The sequence below is a fragment of the Pristis pectinata genome, chromosome 8 (genome assembly GCF_009764475.1).
Source record: "Pristis pectinata isolate sPriPec2 chromosome 8, sPriPec2.1.pri, whole genome shotgun sequence".
Taxonomy (NCBI): Eukaryota; Metazoa; Chordata; class Chondrichthyes; order Rhinopristiformes; family Pristidae; genus Pristis; species Pristis pectinata.
In genome coordinates this window covers 4,312,662-4,337,801 of record NC_067412.1, presented here as the reverse complement: position 1 = coordinate 4,337,801, position 25,140 = coordinate 4,312,662, and the positions used below count along the sequence as shown (strand labels likewise).

The 25,140-nt window shown below is 44.8% G+C and overlaps 1 protein-coding gene across 3 annotated transcripts in view; it reads left to right on the top strand.

Annotated features, from left to right (window-relative positions):
* Positions 1–5,587: 5,587 nt before the first annotated feature.
* ccz1 (CCZ1 homolog, vacuolar protein trafficking and biogenesis associated) overlaps positions 5,588–25,140 on the top strand; it is a 46,061-nt gene continuing 26,508 nt past the window's right edge. Inside the window, exons 1-10 of one of the 3 annotated variants that reach the window (XM_052020844.1) lie at positions 5,620–5,674; positions 9,593–9,681; positions 10,455–10,548; positions 11,101–11,198; positions 13,411–13,504; positions 14,256–14,333; positions 16,699–16,746; positions 16,850–16,933; positions 22,219–22,394; positions 24,855–24,936. In XM_052020844.1, the coding sequence (XP_051876804.1) occupies positions 9,668–9,681; positions 10,455–10,548; positions 11,101–11,198; positions 13,411–13,504; positions 14,256–14,333; positions 16,699–16,746; positions 16,850–16,933; positions 22,219–22,394; positions 24,855–24,936 (768 nt within the window). In that variant the 5' untranslated portion in view covers positions 5,620–5,674; positions 9,593–9,667. Of the gene's footprint in view, positions 5,675–9,592; positions 9,682–10,454; positions 10,549–11,100; positions 11,199–13,410; positions 13,505–14,255; positions 14,334–16,698; positions 16,747–16,849; positions 16,934–22,218; positions 22,395–24,854; positions 24,937–25,140 lie in introns of all 3 variants that reach the window. The other 2 variants (XM_052020845.1, XM_052020843.1) reach the window with 2 other exon arrangements.

Genomic DNA, 25,140 nt, shown 5'->3' with positions numbered 1-25,140 from the left:
CAAATCACCAAGGAACAGGAGGCGATGGACAAGATGCTGGGAAAGTGGATGAGCACAGATTGGTTGGCGTGAACATGGTGGGTTGTTTTTGTGATGTAATCACTCAACGACTCAATGCAAATTGGGCTGTTACCCATTTTACACTATTGCAGAAAGTCAAGAAATATCTACCCCTTATTGAATTAACAAGAGTGGTTAAGAAATTCTACAGCTATTTTTAATTAATATTCACAGAGTCAGTGTTTGGGTTGCTGATTTAGGATATAGAACAATACAGCACAGAACAAGCCATTCGGCACACGTCTGTACCAACCATTATGCTAAATTAAACTAATCCCAGCTGATGTCTCCTGTGATCAATAATATAGACGATTAAGTTACCTTCCAGTCACATTGGATTGCAGTCAATCTGAATGTCCCTCTGGCTGGACATCAAAAAAAAAACTGCAGAAACTGGAACCACAGACGCAAGATGGGGACCCTACCTACTACATTCCCCCCTTACCAGGGTCAACATCAATTTCTCTAACTTCCAGTAACCACTCCCCTCTGTTTTCCTTGCCCCCCTCCCTTTGTTTTCCCTCATTCCTGTGGCCCTCCACCCCTTCTCTGTCCCCTCCCCCACCCTCACTACCTGCCCACCTCCTTCCCTTTATTCCATGGTCTACTGTCCTCTCCTATCAGATTCCTCCTTCAGCCCTTTGTCACTTCCACCCATCACCTCCCAGCTTCTCACATCATTAACTTTTACCGCCCTCTCCCCCACCCACCTACCTTCCCCCTCTCACCTGGACTCACCTGTCACCTGCCAGCTTGTGCTCCTCCCCCTCCCCCCTCCCCTTCTTATTCCGGCTTCTGCCCTCTTCCTCTCCAGTCCTGATGAAGGATCTCGGCTCGAGACGTCAACTGTTCATTTCCCTCCAGAGATGCTACCTGACCTGCTGACTTCCTCCAGCACTTTGTGTGTATTACAGCAGAAGCTGGAAACCTGAAATAAATGCAGAAAATACACGAAAAAGTTGGCAGAATCTGCGGAGAGAGAAACAGTTAATGCCTCTCGTCCTGGACCCCTCATCAGAGATAAAACGTTAACAGTTTCCCTTTCCACTGATTGGTATTGGTATTGGTTCATTATTGTCACTTGTACCGAGGTATAATGAAAAACTTGTCTTGCATACCGATCGTACAGATCAATTCATTACACAGTGCATTGAGGTAGTACAGGGTAAAAACAATAACAGAATACAGAGTAAAATGTCACAGTTACAGGGAAGTGCATTGCAGGTAGACAATAAGGTGCAAGGTCATAAGAAGGTAGATTGTGAGGTCAAGAGTCCATGTCATTGTATAAGGGAACCGTTCAATAGTCTTATCACAGTGGGATAGAAGCTGTCCTTGAGCCTGGTGGTACGTGCCCCCAGACTCCTGTATCTTCTGCCCGATGGGAGAGGAGAGAAGAGAGAATGACCCAGGTGGTGGGTTCTTTGATTATGTTGGCTGCTTCACTGAGGCAGGAAGAGGTATAGACAGAGTTCATGACTGGCTGGTTTCCATGATGTGCTCAGCTGTGTCCTTGACTCTGCAGTTTTTTGCGGTCCCGGGCCATACCAAGCCGTGATGCATCCCGATAGGATGCTTTCTGTGGTGGATCAATAAAAGTTGGTGAGTGTCAAAGGGGACATGCCAAACTTCTTTAGCCTCCTGAGGAAGTAGTGGCACTGGTGGGCTTTCTTGGTTGTGGCGTCTATGTGGTTGGACTAGGACAGGCTATTGGTGATGTTCACTCCTTGGAACGCTCAACCCTCTCGACCTCAGCACCGTTGATGTAGACGGGTGTATGTGCACTGCCCCCCTTCCTGAAGTCAATGACCAGTTCTCTTGTTTTGCTGATATTGAGGGAAAGGTTATTGTCATGACACCATGTCACTAAACTCTCTATGTTGAGAGTACCAGTGTTGAGAATAATCGTGCCGGAGGTGTTGCTGCCTATCCTTACTGACTGTGGTCTGTTGGTCAGGAAGTCAAGGATCCAGTTGCGAAACCTCTTCTTTTTCTCCCCCCCCCCCACTCCTTTGTCTTCCCTTAGCTCCCTTCCCCCACCTTGATGACCTGCCCATCTCCTCTCCTCTCCTCCCTCCATGGATGCTGCCTGACCCTCTGAATTAGTCCAGCACTTTTTGTGTACTAAACCTAAATGGAGAAAAAGTTTCTCATGGGCAACATTAACAACTAAGGCATCACTCAAAAAATGGATGCCTCAAATCTAGCCAGCAAAATAACAATACCATTAGCAGTGTTTCTCACTTTCACTCATTGTCTTTGATCTCTGCTGTTGTCTAGTCTTGCTCCAGGAGTATCGTACAGATGTCACTATTTGATGTCACTTATCAGTAGTTACCATATTGGACATCACTTATTGGTTAAAGATATGGGTTATGGAGAAGACAACATTAATATTTAATCACTGGAAATAGTTTAAGCGTATTCTAATATGTATCTAGTGAAAACTGTTCAGTGTTGAAACTTTGCAGACTGTTGGACTCACACTGAAGACTTGATGGACCCAGAGGTCAAAGTGCTGCCAAAAAGGTGAAAAATACCATCTAATGCAGTTTAACTTTAGATGGACATAATTGAGTTTCATTAAGTTGCACCAGGGAGAGATTTCCCCGATCTTTATTGAAGCAAATACTTCAGCTGTTGGAAATATAAAATTAAAAAAAACTGCAAATATTTCTGGTGCAAAGTGGTACACCTAAAATGGTAACTCTCTTTCTCTCTCCACAGATGCTCTGCACCAGTTGAGTTTTTCTCTGGCATTTTCTGCATGAAATCTTTGCCTGCGATATTTAGCCCAGGGTCCTCTGGGCAGAGTTCATGACTTTGATCTTTTGGGAAGGTGTCTTTAGGGCATAATGGTGCCACCCTATTCCATTTTATCTTACATTCTCTTATATTTTAATCCTCTGCCAAAGGCCTGTAGCCAGCAATGTCGTAGAGTCACAGAGACATACAACATGGAAACAGGCCATTTGGCCCACTGAGTCCATGCCGACCATCAATCACTCACTTACAGAAATCCTGCACTAATCCAATTTTATTCTCCACACATTCTCATCAACTCCCCCAGATTCTACTCCTCACCTGCACACTAGGGGCAATTTACCACAGCCAATTAAACTACCAACCCGCATATCTTTACAATGGGGAGGAACCTGGAGCACAGTCACAGGGAGAACATGCAAACTCCACACAGTCAGCATCCAAAGCCGGGATTGAACCCAAGCCTCTGGAACTGTGAGCCGGTGGCTCTTCTAGGTGTGCACTGTGTACTTCTGTGGATCTATGGTCTTAATTCCTATTCAGTATTATTTAGGATGGGCCTTACACCTAACATTTATGAAGACCAATGTCCTCTGTGAATCTGACCCTGCTGTACAACACAGGCCTCTGACAATATAGGATCATGGTGATACCCTTGAAAACATTCCTCAGAGGGCTAAGGAATTTCAGCATGTCCCCGTTGACCCTCACCAATTTTTATAGATGTACCATTGAAAGAATCATATCCGGATGCATCACAGGTTGGAATGGCAACTGCTCTGCCCAAGACCGCAAGAAATTGCAGAGGGTTGTGGGCATAGCACAGTACATCACAAAAACCAGCCTCCCCTCCATGGACTCTGTCTACACTTCTCGCTGCCTCAGAAAAGCAGCCAGCATAATCAAAGACATTCTCTCTTCTCCCCCCTTCCATCAGGCAGAAGATACAAAAGCTTGAAAACACACACCACCAGCTCAAAGCTTCTAACCTGCTGTTATAAGACCTCTTGTATGTTAAGGATGACCTCTTGACCTCACAATTTACCTTGTCATGGCCTTGCACCTTATTGTCTCCCTGCACTGCCCTTTCTCTGTAACGGTAACACTATATTCTGCATTATGTTATTGCTTTTCCCTTGAACTACCTCAATGTACTTATGTTTTGGAATGATTTGTACGGATGGCTTGCAAAACTAAGTTTTTCACTGTACCTCGGTACATGGAACAATAATAAAAAAATTTCCAATTCCATTACCAAACATGGACTACTTCCCATATCTTGCAAATCACCTCCTGGTGAAGGCAAATATTGATGTTGAAATTCACCACTGCCTTCAATGCACCACACAGTCTCTGGTTAATTGAGGTAAAGGCGTTAGAAGATCAAGACCTCAATCCTGCCCCACAAAGCTCATCAGATCAAAAATAATCGAACAAATTTTGATATCGAGTCACATCAGGTGGTTTCAGGAACAGTGGCCAAAAACTTGGACAAAAGAGATAGGTTTGAAAGAGAGAAAGAATTCCAGATCTTGACATTGCTGGCAGCTGAAAGTTCAGCCACCAATGTTGGAGAGATGAAATTCAGGAATGAGCAAGAGGCAAGAATTGGGTCAACAGAAATACCTCCGTGAGTTATAGGGCTGGAGGAGATGGGGAGGAGTAAGACCAAGAAGAGTTTTGCAAAGATGAGAACCAGGAGCCAATGTAAATGGGGCAGCAGATAAGCTCACATTTTTGGATGGTGGAATCTGGGAGCCAGAGTTGACTGCAGTTTTAAAACAAAACTTTTACATTAAAAAGATTTCACAATAGCCGAGACGTTTTAATTTCAACAGCCAACAAGATGTCAAAGTCAAAGTCGAGCTTGTTGTCACATGCACAAGTATATGTATGCACAGGTGCAATGAAAAGCTTACCTGCAGCAGCATTAAAGGCACATAGCATTAGAGACACAGCATTCTCAAAATAAACATAAATTAAACATAAATTATACAATTTATGTTTAAAAACACAATTAAAAAGACAAAGTCCATTGTAGTGCAAGGTGATCAAAGTGGTCATAGTGTTGCAATACTGAGGTAGTGAACCAACCTGCATAACCCTAATCACGACCTCAGTGTAGCAACATCACGACCACTTTGATCACTTTGCACTACAATGGACTTTGCTTTTTTTTGTTCTAATTGTGTTCTTTCTTGTAAAATTGTGTATAATTTATGTTTAATTTATGTTTTACTTGTGAATGCTGCTTATCTGATGCTATGTGTCTGCGATGCTGCTGCAAGTAAGTTTTTCATTGCAGCTGTGCATATATGTACTTGTGCAGATGACAATAAACTCAACTTTGACTTTCACTTTGACTTTGGGTTGTGCCGGTTGGTTCAAGAACCGAATGGTTGAAGGGAAGTAGCTGTTCTTGAACCTGGTGGTGTGGGACTGCCCGATGGTAGCTGCGAGAAGATGGCATGGCCTGGATGGTGGGGGTCTTTTATGATAGATGTTGTCTTCTTTAGACAGCGCCTCATGTAGATAATGGAGAGGGGTGTGCCCATGATGTATTGGGTTGAGAGAACAATAAGAGGGAGGGAGCAATATACAGAAGTAAACTAGACTTTCTTTTGTTGGGAAAATCCCACTTAAAATCCTTTTAGTTTCACTGATTGAAAATGTTAAATGATTTTATTTCCTAAAAACATGCACATATAGGAGAAATTTTCCCAAAAAGTATGTAAATGTTTCCATGGGCCAGAAATATGTAAACAACCAGTATGTGGTGCTGTGGAGTCCCAGCATCAGAGTCTTCAGGATGGTTTATGCTGCAGGACTTCAGACTGAAATCATTAACAAGGTATCACTTATATTTCTTTTTAAAAAGAAGTGCTTAAAGTTACTGCAGGAATAATAAGAAATTCTATGCCATTGAAGCCTGACGTGGGGGAAATTCCTAGCTGGTTTGGGGGGTGTTGTGACTGTCCCAGGAAGTGGGCACTGCGGCTGGGTAGCCGCTTAAATTGAGCCTGCTCGAAATATGAGGCCTAGGTGTTGCTATGGAGTGTTTTTTCAATCAAATGCGCCGCTTTATTTATGTTTCATTAATAATGTCGCACTTTAAACGAACTGCTGTTATCGTGGAGAGTCGCCTTCGCCTCAAGTTTCCGACTAGAGGCCCCGTTCTGGGTGGGAATCCAGCCCAGGCTCGGTGCGGGGTGACTGGGATGGGCTTCTAATTTAGCCCGGCCCCAAACGAGGCCTACACTGAAATGCTGGAAGATTTCTCCTTTGGGAGAAAAAACAGTTAAACTTACTTTTAGAAAGAACCTCTTGTCAAGAATTTGTTTTTTTTTTACTAAAGAAGAAGAATTTTAAAACTGACCTGGACACTTTGGAAGAAACAGTTTCTTAATTTGGACAGATAAACAGGTTCAACTGGCTCTTTAGATTAGATCAATGGTATTTTTGAGCATTTAACTTGTGTTCATCCTAAACTTGTTAGACTTTGTGTGAGCCAGAGTGATTTATATAACATATCCACTGTCATTTATCTCAATGTGGTATTCATTTTTGTCTGATTGGTGCTTCTGTGAAGTCTGGGCATTTTTCTAGCTGCTATATAACTTTAAGCAGTTATTATTTGCTTGTATCCAATATTTGCCACTTGGTACCCTAAACAAAAAGAGAAAAATTGTACCTTTTCCAAACTCGGAACAACTCAGAGATAGTGAATTACCTTTTCAAAGTGTAGTTGTAATCCAGGAAATGCAACTGCTAGTTTACCCAGGGTGAACTTCCACACCCAGCCAGGAGATAAGTAACCATTGAGTAGGAAGCTTTATACTTTACTGGTGAGGAGGAAGGAGTTCCATGTGTCAGCTATGGCTCAGGGGTTAGTTGGAGTCAGACGATTGCAGATTCAAGCTTTACTTGAGTACTAATAGATACTCTCAGTGCAGCACTGAGGGACTGCTGCATTGTCGGGGGCGCTGCCTTTCAATCAGAAAGGTTGAAAAGCATTTCCATCAACACTAGATCTAGTGGGCAGAGTTCTTCCCTGAAGCTCTGGGGTAAATGTTTGTCTCTCGTCAACAGATGATCTAGGTGTTATTGCTGTGTGACCTCACTGTGTGTTTTTAGCCTGCTACGTTTCCTATATCACATAATAGTAACTTCATTTCATTCATTCATTTAGGGGACGTGGGTGTTTCTGGCAAGGTCAATACCTTCTGCCCTTCCCTAATGGAAGGCGGTGGTGAAGCCATTGCAATTGAAAGAGGTGTCCAAAAACGGCCTCTTTTTAAAAACTTGCATTTCCATGGAGCCTTTCACATCCAGAGAATTGTAGTCTGTACTGAAGCAGGTCATTTGGTCCATCAAGTCTACGTCAGCTGTGTTGTAGAGCAGTTAGTCAATCCTGTTCCCCTGTTCTGAAGTAAATATTTATCCTGGTTCCCTTTCCAAGCCCCTTTTGAATCAATGATCATAGAACTATTTTGATCATAACCTCACTGTCTATAAAGATTTTCCTTGTATTGCCCAGCCACTTTAATTAGCAAAGTGGTTTATAGTCAATGATGTACTCTTGAAGTGTGGTCCGTGTTATAATGTAGGATCTTCAGCAAGCATAGAATCATAAATCGGGGAATTATGATTCCTTCATCAATCGGGGAATTGAATTTAGGAGCCGTGAGGTATTGTTGCAGCTATATAGGTCCCTGGTCAGACCCCACTTGGAGTATTGTGCCCAGTTCTGGTCGCCTCACTACAGGAAAGATGTGGAAGCCATAGAGAGGGCGCAGAGGAGATTTACAAGGACACTGCCTGGGATGCGGAGCATGCCTTATGAAAGCAGGTTGAGGGAACTCGGCCTTTTCGCCTTGGAGAGACGGAGGATGAGGGAGGACCTGATAGAGGTGTATAAGATGATGAGAGGTATTGATAGGGTAGATAGAGGCTTTTCCCCAGGGCTGAATTGGTGGCCACAAGAGGACACAGGTTTAAGGTGCTGGGGAGTACGTATAGAGGAGATGTCAGGGGTAAGTTTTTTACTCAGAGAGTGGTGAGTGCGTGGAATGGGCTGCCGGAAATGGTGGTGGAGGCTGATACGATAGGGTCTTTCAAGAGACTGTTAGATCAGTATATGGAGCTGAGTAAAATAGAGGGCTATGGGTAAGCCTAGTAATTTCTAGGGTAGGGACATGTTCGGCACAGCTTTGTGGGCTGAAGGGCCTGAATTGTGCTGTAATTGTTCTATGTTCTATAAAGCACCAAAACAGGAACTTTGGCCCAACTATACAGTACTGATCAAGAAACCCATCCAAACTAGTCCCATTTGCCCATGTTTAGCCCATATCCTTCTAAACCTTCATATCCATATACCTGTCCAACTGTCTTTTAAAAATTGTTATTGTACCTGCCTCAACCACTTCCTTCGGCAGCTCATTCCCCATACTTACCACCCTCTGTGTCTTTAAAAAAAAAGTTGCCCCTCAGGTTCCTATTAACTTTCTCCCCTCTCACCTTAAGCCTATGCCCTCTAATTCTTGACTCCACAGCTCTGGGGGGGAATGACTGAGTGCATTCACCCTGTCTGTGCCCCCTCATGATCTTATACACCTCTATGAGATCACCCCTCAGTCTCCTTTGCTCTAAGGAAAAAGAAGTCCTAGTCTGCCCAACCTCTCGCTATAACTCAGTTGCTCAAGTCCTGGCAACATCCTCGTAAACCTTTTCTGTGCTCTTTCCACTTCAATAGCATCTTTCCTATAGCAGGATGAATAAAAATGGAACACAGTACTCCAAGTGTGGCCTGAACAATATCTTGTACAACTGCAACGTTACCTCCCAACTTCTATACTCAGTGCCCTGACTGATGAACCCAGTGTGCCAGAAGCCGCTTTCACTGCCCTGTCTACCTGTGACTCCACTTTAAGGGAACTGTGTACTTGAACTCCAAGGTCCCTCTGTTCTGCAACAATCCTCAGGGCCCTACCGTCCACTTTGAAAGTCCCACCTTGCTTTGAGTTTTCCAGAATGCAAGACTTCGCACTTGCATGAATTAAACTCGAAGTTGCATTTAACAAGCTCCCACACAAGCAGTATGAGACCACCTGTACTTTGAGGGGTAACCATGAACAGTACAAGACATCGCTGTTCTTCAAAGCAGATCTGCCTGAGAGGGCATACAGGGCTGTTTTCTCACCCAAAGCCCAGCACCAGAATATGGGCTGAGAATTTTATGTTAGAGATTTTCGAGTGGGTCTTAAACCTACAACCTTCTTACCCGGAGGCAAAATGTTGCCACTAACCTACGTCTTGGAATTAATTCATAGCATTGTGAGAGTGACTGTAGAGAGGGTGTGGTTAGAATATTTCCTTGTATTCAGTAAGGAGAACTAAATTCTCATTTCATTCCATCTCTATCTGAAATTCAATCTTTTTGCATAGAGGGAGTGGGGTTCTACAGGGTTGAGGGCTGGGTTCTACCTGGTGTACCCACTTATATTCGTCTAGCGCTCTTTGAAAATCCAGTCATCTGTCAACAAGTCTCCTGCCGTCCAAAATCTTGAAAAACCTTTACCTCGTCTTCTCTCACCTTGCTCGTCACCCTACATCTGAACCAAAGACGTTGATCCTCCCTCCCACCCCACTGCCCCACTCTCAGTTGGATCCTTCAAAAGGCTTTTCCAATTTATGGAGCAATCAGGAGCTCAGCAGTGAGCAGTGGAGGGAAAAATACTCTTCTTCTGACACTTCTCTCTCTCTTTCTCAGTAGATGGTTGTCTGAGACTTGAGTAATGGTCTTCAGCACCGAGATAGAGAAAGTAATTGAATTAAAACATCGCCGATGTTGATGACAAGGTAATTTTCAAAGCTGGTTATTCTTGTGTTCACAGGATTCAGTGGGGAGAGGAGCCCCGTTGATTTGATACATACATACAACAAGAAAAACATGTATTTATGTAACTTTTTTTTTCAATGTAGTAAAATGCATCACAGGAGCATTATCGGACAAAAATTAATCCAAAATGAAATTCAAAATAACTGCAAATGATGGAAATCTGAAATAAAACAGAAAATGCTAGAAATATTCAGCAGGTCAGCAAACGTCTGTTGAAAGCAAACCAGTGTTTGAACACTTTTCTATGGTGCGATGATATTGTTGCAAAGAATCTGCAATGAGAAAGGGATCTTTTTACTTTGAATGAGTGTCTTATTTACAGCAAAACACATTATAGAAGAGACCAGGCTGATATGGTGGTGCAGAAGTTAGTTATCTGACAAAAAATCCAAACACTTCAAAGAGAAGAGAGTTTTTCTCTCTCTCTCTCCATGGATGTCAGTTCAAATACAACCATGGCAACTTTGGAATTTAAATTCAATTGTAAAAACTGGTTCATTAATATCATTTAGTGGAGAATATCTAGCCTATATGTGACTCCAACCCTATCAATGGGTAGGCTGACAAATGGCCTAACAAGCCTCTTCAAGGGAAGTTAATGATGAGTTATATATGATGGGCCTTGCCAAGTAATGAGCCTGATCCTGAACTGAGGAATAATTTTTTTTATATATATAAATGCTTTTGGTGGATGGAGCTCATAAATCTTCTTGTTGCATTTCTTTTTCAACAGCCCCAGGATGACAACAGCACAAGAGAAGCAGTTACCTCCCTCACTGTTGAGCTTTTTCATTTACAATCCAAAGCTTGGACCAAAGGAAGGTGAGGTAAGCCAGGAGCACTGTTGGAACTGCCCGCCTTCCGTGAACAATTCCAGAATAGTAGTGTGCCACCCTAGTCTTTCAGTTTGTCAGGCTGGACTCTCCTGTCCTGTATCCTAACTTGCACAAAGTTCTGCTGATCCATCATTTTATGTTTTCTGGCTGACACTGCCTCCCAGATCCAGTAATATGCCAGCATTAAAATTCTCAGCTTTGCTTTCAAATCCCTCCATGGTCTTGCCCCCACCCCACCCCATCCCCCCCCCCCCCCTTCCTCTCTGTAACCTTCTTCAAATCTAGAATCTTCCAAGGTCTCTTGTGCAGGCACATTTTCCATCACTCCACCATTGCCTCTCCCCTAAGCTCTCTCCTTAAATCTCTTGCCTCTCTCTTCTTAAGTTGCTCCTTAAGACCTATCTCTCTACAGCTTGGTGTCACATTGTCTGATTAACAGAGCAGAGAAGTGCCTTCAGGGTATTTACTGAGAGTGCTATTATGAAGTAAGTTAAAGGAGTGGGTCATCGTAAGTCACTAAATAACTTGTGGTTCGTGTTACAGGAGGAGAAAAAGATCCTGTTTTATCATCCCAGCGAGGTTGATAAAAATGAAAAGATTAGGAATGTTGGATTGTGTGAAGCAATAGTGCAGTTTACAAGGTAAGGATCTTGCACGGGAATTTTTTTACGTACAAGATGTCACTGTATTCACAAGATGACACTCCCCTGTATGTGTGAATGATTTCTCCAAAGAGGCCAAGGCAGAATTATTGAGCAAGGGCCACATTTATCAAGTTCAGAAGAACGGGAGGTGGATATTATTGAAGCATGCAGGATTCTGAGGGGGTTTGGCAGGGTAAATGTGGGGCAGATGTTGTGGGGCGTGACTTTGGGATAAGGGATCACCCATCATAGAATTGAGGAGGAATTTCTTTTCATGAGGATCGTGAACCTTTGGAGTCCTCTACCCCAGAGAGCTATAGATACTGAATAATTAAGTATATTTCAAGGTTGAAACAGAGATTTAGTTTATAGGAGAGTTGGGGTTTGTAGGCAATGAGCAGGAGAATAAAGCTGAGGTCAAGATCTTATCATCATGATATTGATGAATGATGGGGCGGGCTAGAGGGACAGTTTGGCCAATACCTGTTCCTGTTTTATGTTCTTGCCTCTTCTAACGCTTCTCTCGTGAACAGCAGATTTAGTGCTACTGTTTAAATGAGACAGAGTGCGATTTGAAGTCTTTTAAGTGCTCTTGGAGGTAGCAGACAGAAAACCTAATTGGAATTAATGAGAAGTTAGATTAAAGTCTTGTTGTTGCCGAGAGGTGGAGGGGAATACAGACCACAACAGTGGGGGTTTCAGGACAGACGGGGATTATTTGGGATTGAGAGTGGGAATTTTAACTGCAGCATTGGAGATGTTTGGTGTCGGTGAGGGATCTTGTATGTGAGGAGATGCTGGAGATTCTGTTGAGGGAGTTGGTCATAATGGATAGGGAGTCTTTTAGATTACACCTTAGGATGAGGGAATGTTTATACAGAGCGTAATCTCAATGTTAACCAGATGATGGGGAAAATTGTATGTAGCTACTGCTTGCTGTATTTTGTGGTTTTGTGGGCAGCTTTCTTATCCCAGAACTTTGAGGGTTCAGGTCATTGAACACAAAATCTATGCAGGCATTTTCCCTACAAGGTTGAGAGGGGGAGCTGCACTGTTCCCTCATTTGGACGAAATGTGAAATTGAGGTGCTGTCTGCTCTTTTATGTGGATGTGGAAGATCCTGCAGTACAAGAGAGTTCTTCTGGTGTTCTGGCTAATGTTTGACCCTCAACTATTATCACGGAAGCATGGGTGATCTGGTCGTTATCATATTGTTGTCTGCCCACCAGTCCTAATCTGCAAATATTTTTCATCATCCTTGAGATCAATTGTGTTCTATCCATAGTCTGTTCTGTGAGAGTTCTGAGATTCACAAAGAAAAGAAAGTTCTTTCAGAATCATAATCAGGTGTATTATCACCGACTTGTATGATGTGAAATTTTTTGTTTTGCGGTAGCAGTACAGTGCAAAGACATAAAAATCTATAAATTACAAAAATAAATATAGTGCAAAAAAAAGAGATAACAAGGTGGTGTTCGTGGACCGTTCAGGAATCTGATGGTGGAGGGGAAGAAGCTGTTCCTGAATCGTTGAGTGTGGGTCTTCAGGCTCCTGAACCTCCTCCCCAATGGTAGTGATGAGAAAAGGGCATGTCCCAGACGTGAGGGCCCCTAAGTGATGGCTGCCGCCTCCATGAGGCACTGCCTTTTGAAGACGTCCTCGATGGTGGGGAGGGTTGTGCCCATGATGGAGCTGGCTGAGTCTACAACCCTCTGCAGCCCCTTGTGATCCCGTGCATTGGAGCCTCTATACCAGGCTGTGATGCAACCAGTCAGACTGCATGTTATAGAACATCACTTCTATAATGACATTCGGGATCTGCCACTATTGTAACGTCAGAAACACTGTAGCCAATTTGTGCGAGCGTGTTTGCAGTGTGATGGTAACCAGATAATCTGTTTTTCTTCTCACGGTGATTATTAATGGATAATCATTGGCCCAGGACACCAGAGAGATCTCCCTGCTCTTCTTCCGTTAGGTGCCACCCTAGCGAGAAGATGGGGTTATAGTTCAGTGTCTTGTCCAAAAGAAGACGCTGCCACAGTTACAAAACCCCCTCAGTACTGTATCTGGGACTTCTGTACTCTGGTCTCTACAGTGTGTCTTGAAACTACAACCTTCTGACCTGGAGGCAAGAGAGCTACTAGTGGGCCACAGCAGATGTAGGACCCATCTAGACTAACCTGCATGTTTCTCCTGTTGTTCGCAGGACCTTTTGTCCCAGCAAGCCTGCAAAGTCCTTGCACACGCAGAAAAACAGACAGTTCTTTTATGAAGCGGAGGAGAATTTCTGGATGGTTATGGTACACCTTGCGTGACGTACTGTGTGCAGAATGTCTTGTGGTTTGCATACTAGTGTGACCCCGGAACTCTTACTTGTCCCTTGCACGTGTTTGAGACTGATTTGTGGACACAGGACTGTCCAGGTGCTGCTCAACCTGCTGAGTCCCTCCAGCAGATTGTTTGTTGCTCCAGGTTCCAGCATCTGCTGTCTCTTGTGTCTCCACTGTCCACATGCTACCGTTTGCATCGGTTTGACCTGATCTCGGCTATTCCAGGGTTAGGTGAGCACAGCCTGCAGCTGATGTTCACTCTAGGTGTAAAGCATTTATCCATGCTTCTTAAATCAGAATGTCGTGAGTTCACTCTCAATCCAGAGACTTAAGCTCATAATCCTGACTGACACTTTCAGAACATTATCAAGGGAGAAGTCCTCTTGCATAAACTGAGCCCCTGTCTGCTCTCTCCAGTAGACTTCAAAGTTCACCTTGAAGCAGAGTAGCATCAGTATCCTGATAGAAAGCATCAGTATCCTGGCCAATGTTTAACTCTTGCCCAATATCACTAGGTTATTGAGTCACTTGTCTCATTGATTATTGGAGCTTACTGTGCACAAATTGCACTCTGTTCTTCTGCTCTTCCTCATCTGTTTTCCTCCCCACCCATCCCTTCACCCTCCTTCCCTTCCCTTGCCTCTCCTTTCCTCTAACCCTTGGAAGGCAGGTTTTGTTTCTGCCCTGTTGCAACCCCTGCTCTGTGTGTTTCACTGTCCAGGTGGTGTCGAATCCCATGATCGAAAAGGTGAACAAGGACGGCACTCGTGTACCAGAGTACCAGGAGGATGAATTACTGGTTAGTTGGTATCTGCTTGTATTTCACCAGACGTTCTTCAGTTACAGACCTAGAGTGTGACATTACCAGGCAGCAATGGACTCAGGATATTAGTGCATGGGAAAATAACCTAAACCCAGAATGAGCAACATTCTGAATATATTTGGAACCTTTAAGAGAGAAAGGGGAACGTCTTCAGTGCCATGAGGAGGAGTGATTAGAGTTGCACAGAGGCCAAGTGTGGGGTCACGTCAGTAACAATCACTAATGTCAATAAAGTTAAAAGCCATTGTGTGTCAAAAATAAACAGGCTCTGATATTAGAGTCATACAGTTATGCAGTACAGAAACAAGAGTTACACAGCATGGAACAGGCCCTTTGGCCCAACTCATTAATGCTGACCCAAGTTGTCCACCTGAGTTAGTCCCATTTTCCTGTGTTTGGCCCATATCCCTCTAAACCTTTCCTATCTGTGTACCTGTCCAAGTGTCTTTTAACCGTTGCATCCACCTCCACCACTCGCTCTGGCAGCTTGTTCCATATACCCACCACCCTCGGTGTGGAAAAGTCTGCCCCTCAGGTCTTTTTTAAATCTTTCCCCCTCACCTTAAACCTGTGCCCCCTAATTTTGGACTTGCCTCCCTTGGGGGGGAGAAAGACTGTGATCATTCACCTTTTCTATGCCCCTCATGATTTTATATACCTCTATAAGGTCACCCCTCAGCTTCCTACACTCCAGGGATAAAAGTCCTTGGCTATACAGTCTCTCCTTGTAACTCAAGCCCTCCAGTCCCGGTAACATCCTCATGAATCTTTACTGCGCTCTTTCCAGCTGAATGACGTCCTTCCTATAGCTGGATGAGCAGAACCGCACTCGGTACTCTAAGTCTGGTCTCACCAATGACTTGTACAGTTGTAACATGATGTCCCAACTCCTGTAATTACTGCCCTGAACGGCGAAGGCAAGCATGCCGAATACCTTCTTTACCACCCTGTCTACCTCTGTCTTCACGTTCAAGGTACAATGTACCTGTACCCCTAGGTCTCTCCGTTCTACAACTTTCTCCAAGCCCCTACATTTGCTGTGAAAGTCCTGCTGTGGTTTAATCTACTGAAGTGCAACACCTCACACTTGTCAGCGTTAAATTCCACCTGGCATTCCTTGGCCCACTTGCCCAGTTGATCGGGATCCCCTTGTAATCCTGGATAACCCTCTTCACTGTCCAGTATCCCACCAATTTCAGTGTCACCTGCAAACTTACTCACTACGCCTTGTACGTTCTCATTCAAATTGTTAATATAGATGACAAACAACAGTGGGGGCAGCACCGATACTGCGGCTATTTCCCTATTGAATTGGGGCACTTTGCTGAGACGAAACATAGAATATAGGACAGTAGGGCACGGGACAGGCCATTCGGCCCACAATCTAGTGCCAATCTTGATGCCAATTTATACTAAATGTCCTCCTGTGTGTCATCCACATCCCTCCATTCCTTTCATATTCATGTGTCTACCTAAAAGTCTCTTAAACTCCACCAAACTGCCGGCTTCCACTACTACCCCTGGTACCCCATTCCAGGCACCTCCCACTCTGCATAAAAAGAACTTGCCCCTTGCGTCACTTTTAAACTCCCTCCCCCCCACCTAACCTTCAAAGCATGTCCTCAGGTGCTTGACGTTTCTACCCTGGGGAAAAGATTCTAATTGTCTACCCTATCTATGCCTCTCATAATTTTTAAAAACCTCTATCAGGTCTCCCCTCAGCCTCCGACGCTCTAGGGAGAACAACCCAAGTTTGTCCAACTTCTCCTTGTAGCTCGTACCCTCTAATCCAGGTGGCATCCTGGTGAACCTCTTCTGCACCCTTCCATCGTCTCCACATCCTTCCTATAATGGGGAGACCAGAACTGCACACAATACAGTGTGGTCTGCCGAGAGTTTTACATAGCTGGAAGTATGAAGTAAAATAAGCAATGTTGGAAATAGAGTGGGCAGCATCAGTGAAGAGAAAGGAAAACACTTGATGTTACCTGGTTTACCATGTGGCGTTTGGGTTTCCTTACCTCGAGAGGGAGATGCATATTGGAGGTAACTGGAGGTTCACTGTGTTATATCTGGGATGAAGGGGTTGTCTTATGCGGAAAGGTCAAGGAAGACGCCTTGTACACTTCAGCAGGGGACATTGTTTGGGAATAAGGAGACAACAATTTGAGAAGGTTGAGGCAGATAATCCAGAGTACGTTTGAATGACAGAGCAGGCTCAAAGGACCAGATGGTCTACTCCTGCTACTTCTTGTGCTACTTTTACCTTTATTCATATAAAGAACATTATTTGGGCCACACAACGTTGACCTTCAGTAACGTGTATCTGCTTGCCTTCCAGGACACAGTGTATGGGGCCGTAATCCAGCAGTGCTACTCCATGTATAAGGTGATGTGGATCGGCTAGTTCCTAGCCATTTTCTTCTTCTCGTTTTCTTTTCTGACCAACTTTCCCAGCTTAACATTCGCATCTGGTTTTCCCGCATATTCAGCTCTTCAATGGCACCTTTGCAAAATCCATGGAGGCTGGAGGCATTGACCATCTGCAACAGAGGATCCAGAAGTTTTTCTACAGGGTAGGGCTCATGAATTGTTAACAACGTTTCCCTTTTAAGAAGATTAGATGTCCCAGGGTACTTCACAGGAGTGTGATCAAACTTGAAAAGAAATTGACTGCAAGCCGCATAAAGAGAGATTGGGGCAGATGTCCAAAAGCTTGGTCAAAGAGGTGGAAAAATAGGTAAAGAGGACAGAGATGGAGGGAGTTAGGGAGGTGATTCCAGAGTTTAGGATCTCACCAGCTGAAGGCACGGCCAGTTGTGGTAGAGCAGTGAAATTTGGGGACTTGCAAAAACTGGAGGAACCCTGAGGTCCTAGAGGCTGCATCAGTCAGTGGTTGTACCTAGGTGCTTAGGAAGGACGTTGCGATCTGGGAGATAGTGCAGGGGAGATTGAAGCAGAATGTTGAAAGGGAAGAGGGGCTTCAGTTACATTGAGAGGCTGGACAAATGTAGGATTGTCCTCATTGGTGCAGAGGATAGTAATAGAAACATAGAAAACCCACAGCACAATTCAGGCGCTTCGGCCCACAAAGCTGTGCTGAACATGTCCCTACCTTAGAAATTAACTAGGCTTACCCATAGCCCTCTATTTTTCTCAGCTCCGTGTACTGATCCAAAAGTTTCTTAAAAGACCCTATTGTATCCGCCTCCACCACCGTTGCCGGCAGCCCATTCCACGCACTCACCACTCTCTGAGTAAAAAAAACTTACCCCTGACATCTCCTCTGTACCTACTCCCCAGCACCTTAAACCTCTGTCCTCTTGTGGCCACCATTTCAGCCCATGATGTGATAATCACACAAGATGTGATAAAATGCAAAAGTCGGTTTTGAGTGAGTAAGTGGAAGTTGTTTCCAGCATTGGTAACTGAAGGGCATGGATTTAAGAGAATCGGTATAAAATCCAGCAGGGTGGCGAGATTCAGAGAAGGAGAGGATCCAGAGCTTTTTTCTACAGGGTAGGGCTCATGACTTGTTATCAATCAAGATGCCATGGAGTGGTGCTGCTCAGGTTAGACTGGAGAGATACAACATTTCCCTTTTAAGAAGACTAGATGTCCCAAGGTGCTTCACAGGAGTGTGATCAAACTTAAAAAGAAATTGACTGCAAGGCACATGAGAAGAGATTGTGGCAGATGTCCAAAAGCTTGGTCAAAGTGGTGGAAAAATAGAGAGGAGAGAGGCGGAGGGAGTTAGGGAGGTGATTGGAGGAGATACTTCAGCTTTGTGTATCAGTGCTGAGCAAAACCCAGAACTATTTATGTTGCTCCCAATCCTTAGCCTTCATTACACACACTCCGGCCTTTCAAATGCTCAGCTGTTTACTTTTTAAATGTGATGAGATTTCTACCTCCACCACTCTGGGTGAAGTTTTTATTGGCAAGTTATTTACCTCTATTTAGGGAAATAGCTCCCTCCAATTCACCCTATGTAAGTCTCTCATAATGTTATACATCCATATTAAATCTCACCTGTGTGGTTAGGCACAGTAGTGTAGCGGTTAGTGTAACACTATTACAGCGCCAGCGACCCGGGTTCAATTCCGGCCGCTGTCTGTAAGGAGTTTGTACATTCTCCCCGTGACTGCGTGGGTTTATTCTGGGTGCTCTGGTTTCCTCCTACATTCCAAAAGACGTACAAGTTAGGAAGTTGTGGGCATGCTATGTTGGCGCCGGAAGCATGGCAACACTTGCGGGCTGCCCCCAGAACACTCTACGCAATAGATGCATTTCACTGTGTGTTTTGATGTACATGTGACTAATAAAGATAGCTTATCTCAGTGTTCTTTTGTTTCAAACAAAAGAGCCTGAGCCTAATTCTCTTCCCCTTGTTGCTATAATTTTCCAGCACGGCAACATACTGATTGCTATTGGGATCTACTCTGCCTGTAGTCAACATACACACACATTTTTACTCTCTCTTGCAGCATCCTGTCCTCTCGGATCTCCTGTGCACCCTCTCTAGGGCTTTAATGTAGTGTGGTGGCTAGAAATGTACAGGTTACTCCAGCTGTGGCCCAACCAGTCCTAAGGCAACCTGGCTGCACTTGTGTGCCTCAGTTGATGAAAGCAAACATCCGACATGTAGTGAGTTGTTGCAATCTGGAACACGCACTGGAAGCAGGTTCCGCAGGGACTTCCAGAAGTGAGTTGAGAACGTACTGAAAGGGAAAGTGTGTTTTATTGGATAGCTTTAAAAGAGCTGGGAGGAGTGTGTGTGTGTCTTTCGACTACTGGCAATGTAAAACTCTGTGTGTGTTTTGTGTCTCCCTGTGAAAATGGTGTGCTCTAATGCAGAGCTGAGAGAACACCACATTGTTGGAGGAGTGTGACTGAGTGACCACTGCGTTGGGAAGCACATGCATTGCACACCTACCCATCCTCCTGCAGCCGTGTGATATCGAAAGGGCCCCAGGGCTGATGAGGGCAAAACATTTCTTGGGAATTTGCTGCTTAACTCCCCTGGGGTGATCAAAACTGGTCCAGGAGATCGTGGTCTAAAGGTTAAACGTTGTGCCTGAGGCACATTCTGTGTCTCTTTGCATATCTTACAGCCTTGTCCCATTTTTGTGTTCAGCATTCTGCAACACCTTTCAGCTTTTTAAAAACGCTGCTTAGTTGTTAAATGCAATAATTTTAGCAATTGTGATTGATTTTAGCAGTTAAGTAGGTCTGAAACCATATCAAGTATTAAATGGGTCGAAACTATATTGCTGAATTTTCTCTCTCCTCCCCTGCAGCCTCCAATATCCCTGTTGCCTTGTAGTTATCTCAGCCTGAATAATGAGTGTTAGGATTAGGTTAATCATGAAACACACTGCCAAGTAAATATCACTGAGATCTAACCGTAGAAACATGGAAAACCTACAGCACAATTCAGGCCCTTTGGCCCACAAAGTTGTGCCGAACATGTCCCTACCTTACAAATTACTAGGCTTACCTATAGCCCTCTATTTTTCTAAGCTCCATGCACCTATTCAAAAGTCTCTTAAAAGACCCTGTCGTATCTACCTCCACCACCGTTGCTGGCAGCCCATTCCACGCACTCACCACTCTCTGAGTAAAAGGACTTACCCCTGACGTCTCCTCTGTACCTACTCCCCAGCACCTTAAACCTGTGTCCTCTTGTGGTAACCATTTCAGCCCTGGGAAAAAAACCACTGACTATCCACACGATCAATGCCTCTCATCATCTTATACACCTCTATCAGGTCATCTCTAATCCTCCGTCGCTCCATGGAGAAAAGGCCGAGTTCACTCAACCTGTTTTCATAAGGCATGCTCCCCGATCCAGGCAGCATCCTTGTAAATCTCCTCTGCACCCTCTGTATGGCTTCCACATCCTTCCTGTAGTGAGGCGACCAGAACTGAGCACAGTACTCCAAGTGGGATCTGACCAGGGTCCTATATAGCTGCAACATTACCTCAACATAACCCTTCAATATAACATTTTAATGGCCAGTTTAGCATTGCATTTTGATGACCTGTTTTAGACCCAATCTGTGCAAACATTTTCGTTTTATAGTTGCATTATTTGAACTGTATCTCTATGGTCTAACCTGAGCAGCACCAACCATGGCGTCTTGATTTATAGTGTCTGCTGCTACAGATGAGTCCTCCAGCTGCCTGCCTGTGGCAACAAATGTTGTAATGAAACTTGTATAATGTTGCAATTAAATAATTCATTGGAACTGACAGTGAGACAATTTAAAGTGATTTCCTCACTCTCTTGTTTAAACCCAAGGGTATTCCAATATAAAATTTATCCAATATAAAATGCAGCCAATGGCAGGATTGTGTTGCCTGCTTTTGATATTTTAACTGTTTAATCTGTGCAAATGTGAGGTGTTGCACTTCGGAAGATCAAATGTAAAGGGACAGTACACAGCTAATAGCAGGACCTTTAACTGCATTGATGTACAGAGGGATCATGGGGTCCAAGTCCATAGCTCCCAGAAAGTGGGCTTGTAAGTCGATAAGGTGGTAAGGTGTGCTTGCCTTTATTAGTCGAAGTATTGAGTTCAGGAGTCAGGAAGTTATGTTGCAACTTTATAAAACTCTGGTTAGGCTGCATCTGGAGTATTGCATTCAGTTCTGGTCGTCCCATTATTGGAAGGATGTGGAGGCCTTGGAGAGGGTGCAACAGAGGTTGACCAGGATGCTGCCTGGATTACAGGGCATGTGCAGGAGAGGTTGGACAAACTTGTTTTCTCTGGAGCGGTGGAGGCTGAGGGGAGACCTTACAGAAGTTTATAAAATTATGAGAGGTACAGAAGGAGTAGACAGTCAGAATCTTTTTCCCAGGGTCAAAATGTCTAATACTAGAGGGCATGCATTTAAGGTGTGAGGGGGAAAGTTCAAAGGAGATGTGTGGGGCAGGTTTTTTTTTACAGGGAGTGGTGGGTGCCCGGAATGTGCTGCCAGGGGTGGTGGTGGGAGCAGATACGTTAGAGGCATTTAAGAGGCTGTTAGATAGGCACATGAATGTGCAGAGAATGGAGGGATGTGGACCATGTGCAGGCAGAAGGGACTTGGCTGTCATTAGCTCAGATTAGTTTGGCACAACACCGTTGTCCGCACTGGTTCCCGTACTGTACTGTTCTATGTTCTAATGCTGTTTTGAAGCCGCAGCCTCAAATTGCACTGGGTCAGGAAACTGTGCCCTGCAGTGTGTGTGTGTGTGTGTGTATATCAAACCCCACCAATAAATACTAATAGTCTTTGTACGTACTGTACACAGTGGTATTGGCGGCCGATGAAAGTGGTTGTGTTCCATTGCAAGGCTGAGGGAACACCACACGGCCAGTGCTGAGGGAGTGCTACACTGCCAGAGTGTAGTACTCTGGCAGTGTAGCACTCCCTTGATCCTGACCACCGGTGCTGTCCGTGTGTCGAGTTCGCACCTTCTCCCTGTGGCCGCGTGGGTTTCCCCCGGGTGCTCCGGTTCCCTCCCACATCCCAAAGGCATGCGGGTTGCCCGCTGTAAGTTTCCCCTAGTGTGGCGGTGAGTGGGAGAATGTGGGTGGGACGGGGGGGGTTGGTGGGAGGAGTTGATGGGATGGGGCAGAATAAATTAGATTAGTGTGAACGAGTGGTTGATGGTCAACACGGATTCAGCGGCTGAACAGCCTGTTTCTGTGCTTTGCGATCCTACTCCTAGGGTAAGTGACCTTCTCCTGCCCTGTGGAACAGGCTTGAGAGGCCTCTGTCCTTAGGTTGGATTGGGGGGTGGGGATCAATTTGTAAAGAACAATTAAAAGTGAGTATGTCTGATCCCTTTTTGGTCTTCATTCTCCCTCAGTACTTGCAAACGTTGCACCTACAGTCTTGTGACCTGCTGGACGTGTTTGGGGGAATCAGTTTCTTCCCCTTGGATAAGATGACCTACCTGAAAATCCAATCGTTTGTCAACAGGATGGAAGAAAGCCTGGATCTGGTCAAGTATACTGCCTTCCTGTACAATGATCAGCTCATCTGGTAGGTCCCTCCTTGTCTGCTGTCCTTGATTTAGTGTAAGCCTTGGCAATCTAAGAATCATTCACTCAGTTCCTTCACCCGAGGGACCCAGCTTCATCAGCTAACCTAAAGACAGCTCCTCTGATAGTGTTGCACCCCATTGGTAGTCCACTGAGAAGTTCAGCCTGGAACTCACAGCCTTCTGACTTGGATGCACGCAAATGCTGCCCACTGAGATGTAGCTGAATGTATGTTGAGTTTTAAAGGTCCTCCAGGTGGCTCTTCCTGGGGATTTAAACATCAGGAACATGGGGAGGCTGTTTCCATTTCAGCTTCACCACTTAATAAGACCATAGATCACATTCCCCCACAGCCCTTGTAGAGAATTCCAAAGATTTGCAACACTCATCGAACATAGAACAGTACAGCACAGGAACAGGCCCTTCGGCCCACGATGTTGTGCTGAACTAATTAAATTAGTAATCAAATGCCCAACTAAACTGATCTGTTGTTTATAACTGATTTTTGCCTTTAACAATCAAGTCTTCAGAAGGCAACTCTGCCTGTTAATGTTGGACAAAGGATCTCAGGGTCAGGTGATCTCAGCGCCCTCTGCACACCTCACAACTTCCCTGCATCCTTCCCAGTTACAACAACAAACTGTGTGAATAAACAAACACAATGTCCATATCCCTCCATTTCCTGCACATTCATGTGCCTGTGTACGAGCCCCTTGAACACCTCTATCATATTTGCCTCCACCACCAGCCCTGGCAGTGCATTCCAGGTACCCACCACTCTCTGTGTTTTTTAAAAAAAAATCTTGCCCCGTACATCTCCTTTGAATTTACTCCCTCTCACCTTAAATGCATGCCCTCTGGTATTAGACATTTCAACCCTGGGAAAAAGAATAAAATTGTTCAGATTCAGATTAGTTTATTGTCACGTACACCAGGGTGCAATGAAATTCCTTGTTTGCATGAAGTTCACAGCAATGCGTGCAAAGCAGCAGAATGGTGCAAAGGCTGGAGTGTAGACTGAAGTGGTGCAAAAAGAAATGCTCAAGTCACAATAATGGAATAACCGATAGAGGCAGAGTTAAGAGTCTGAGGATGTGGCAGCACCACCGGGAAGGGGATGTGAAAGAGGTGATTAGTTCAGAAGTCATAACGATGGGAAAGAAGCTGTTCTTGAGTTTGGTCGTTCAGGCTTTCAAGCTGCTGTACCTTCTCCCAGAAGGTAGAAGAGAGAAAAGGGAATGGTCAGGGTGGCAGGCGTCCTTGACGATACAGCTAGCCACGCACCGTGAAGTAACGGCTATGTAGCAAAACACCGTGAAGGTGGACTGGAGGGAAGGAAGTGACGAGGTTGTGACGGACCGGGCTGTGAATGGACTCTCTGAATCTCAGTCTAGAAGATTTAACCCTCTGTACCCAATCTTTCCATCCTCAGCAAAGTATCCATCTGTAAAGATCTCTAAGGAGACACACGAGACCGCAGATGCTAGAATCTGGAGCAACAAAGAAACTGCTGCTGGAGGAGCTCAGCGGGTCGAGCAGCATCTGTGAGTGGGGGGAGTGGGGGGGGGGGGAGGAATCGTTGATGTGTCAAGTTGAGACCCTTCATCGTGGCCTGAAACATCGACGATTCCTTCCTCCCACACACCCCCCCCCCCCCCCCGCACCCCCCTTCCCCACAGATGCTGCTCGATCTGCTGAGTTCCTTCAGCAGATTCTTTGTAGCTCAAGAGCTCTTGAGAATTTGATGTTCAATAGATTTTGTATCTTGGATTAGTGGATTTTTCTTGCTAATTGTAGCACCATGTGCACTTGATACATCACTACTAATTGACATTTTTAAACTAGTGACACTGGAAAAGATGTTTTATGACTAGAACTGACACATTACAGTGTCAGGTCCAGCCCATGTCAAGGGGTAATCCTGCAACCTTGCTGATCCTGAGAGCCAACGGCAGCAGGCTGTTAGGACCCAGGAGGATCTGGGATGTTGGTCTAATGGGATGTGTGCATCTTCTGCCATCTGTCTGCTGTGGGAGCCAGGAGAATGGGGTGGGGAAAGCAGTGTTCGTTGCCACTCTGTGACACCAAATTGTATGCAGAATCCCTCTCTCATCTTTACAGAGTCTTATGCTGACAGCTCAGTGCAGTACTGAGGGGGTGGTGCAATGTCAGTAGTGCCATCTTTTGGATACAACATTAAACTTGAGGATCCTGCCTGCTCCCACAGAGGAATGTGAGAGATTCCGTAGCTCTATTGATTTTTGTCTCGCTGTCCTGATTAACCATTGACCGACCAATGATTTGGTCATGGTCACGTTGCTGTTTGTGGGATCTTGCTGTGTTTAAGTTATAACAGTCGCTACTCTTCAGAATACTTAAGATTGGCAAAGCACCTCCAGACGTCTTGGGGTTGTGAGAGGTGCTATAGAAATTCAAATCTTTCTTTCTTCCTTCCTTTCAGGAGTGGACTGGAGCAAGATGATATGCGGATCTTGTACAAGTATCTCACAACGTCGCTCTTCCCAAGGCATCTGGAGCCTGAGGTATTTCCAACACATCTTCGGTGCGCATTTGGTGGGGGAGTAACCTTAAAATTAGAACCTGGCCGTTCAGGAGACAATGCTGACCACAAGGGCCAGTAAGTGTCCAGCCAAACCTATCCCACCGCCCTTCCACCTCTGGGAATAGTCGTTGAGGCAGGGGGTATTGAGCAGATCATCAGGTAGGTCTTAGTTCTTGTATTACAG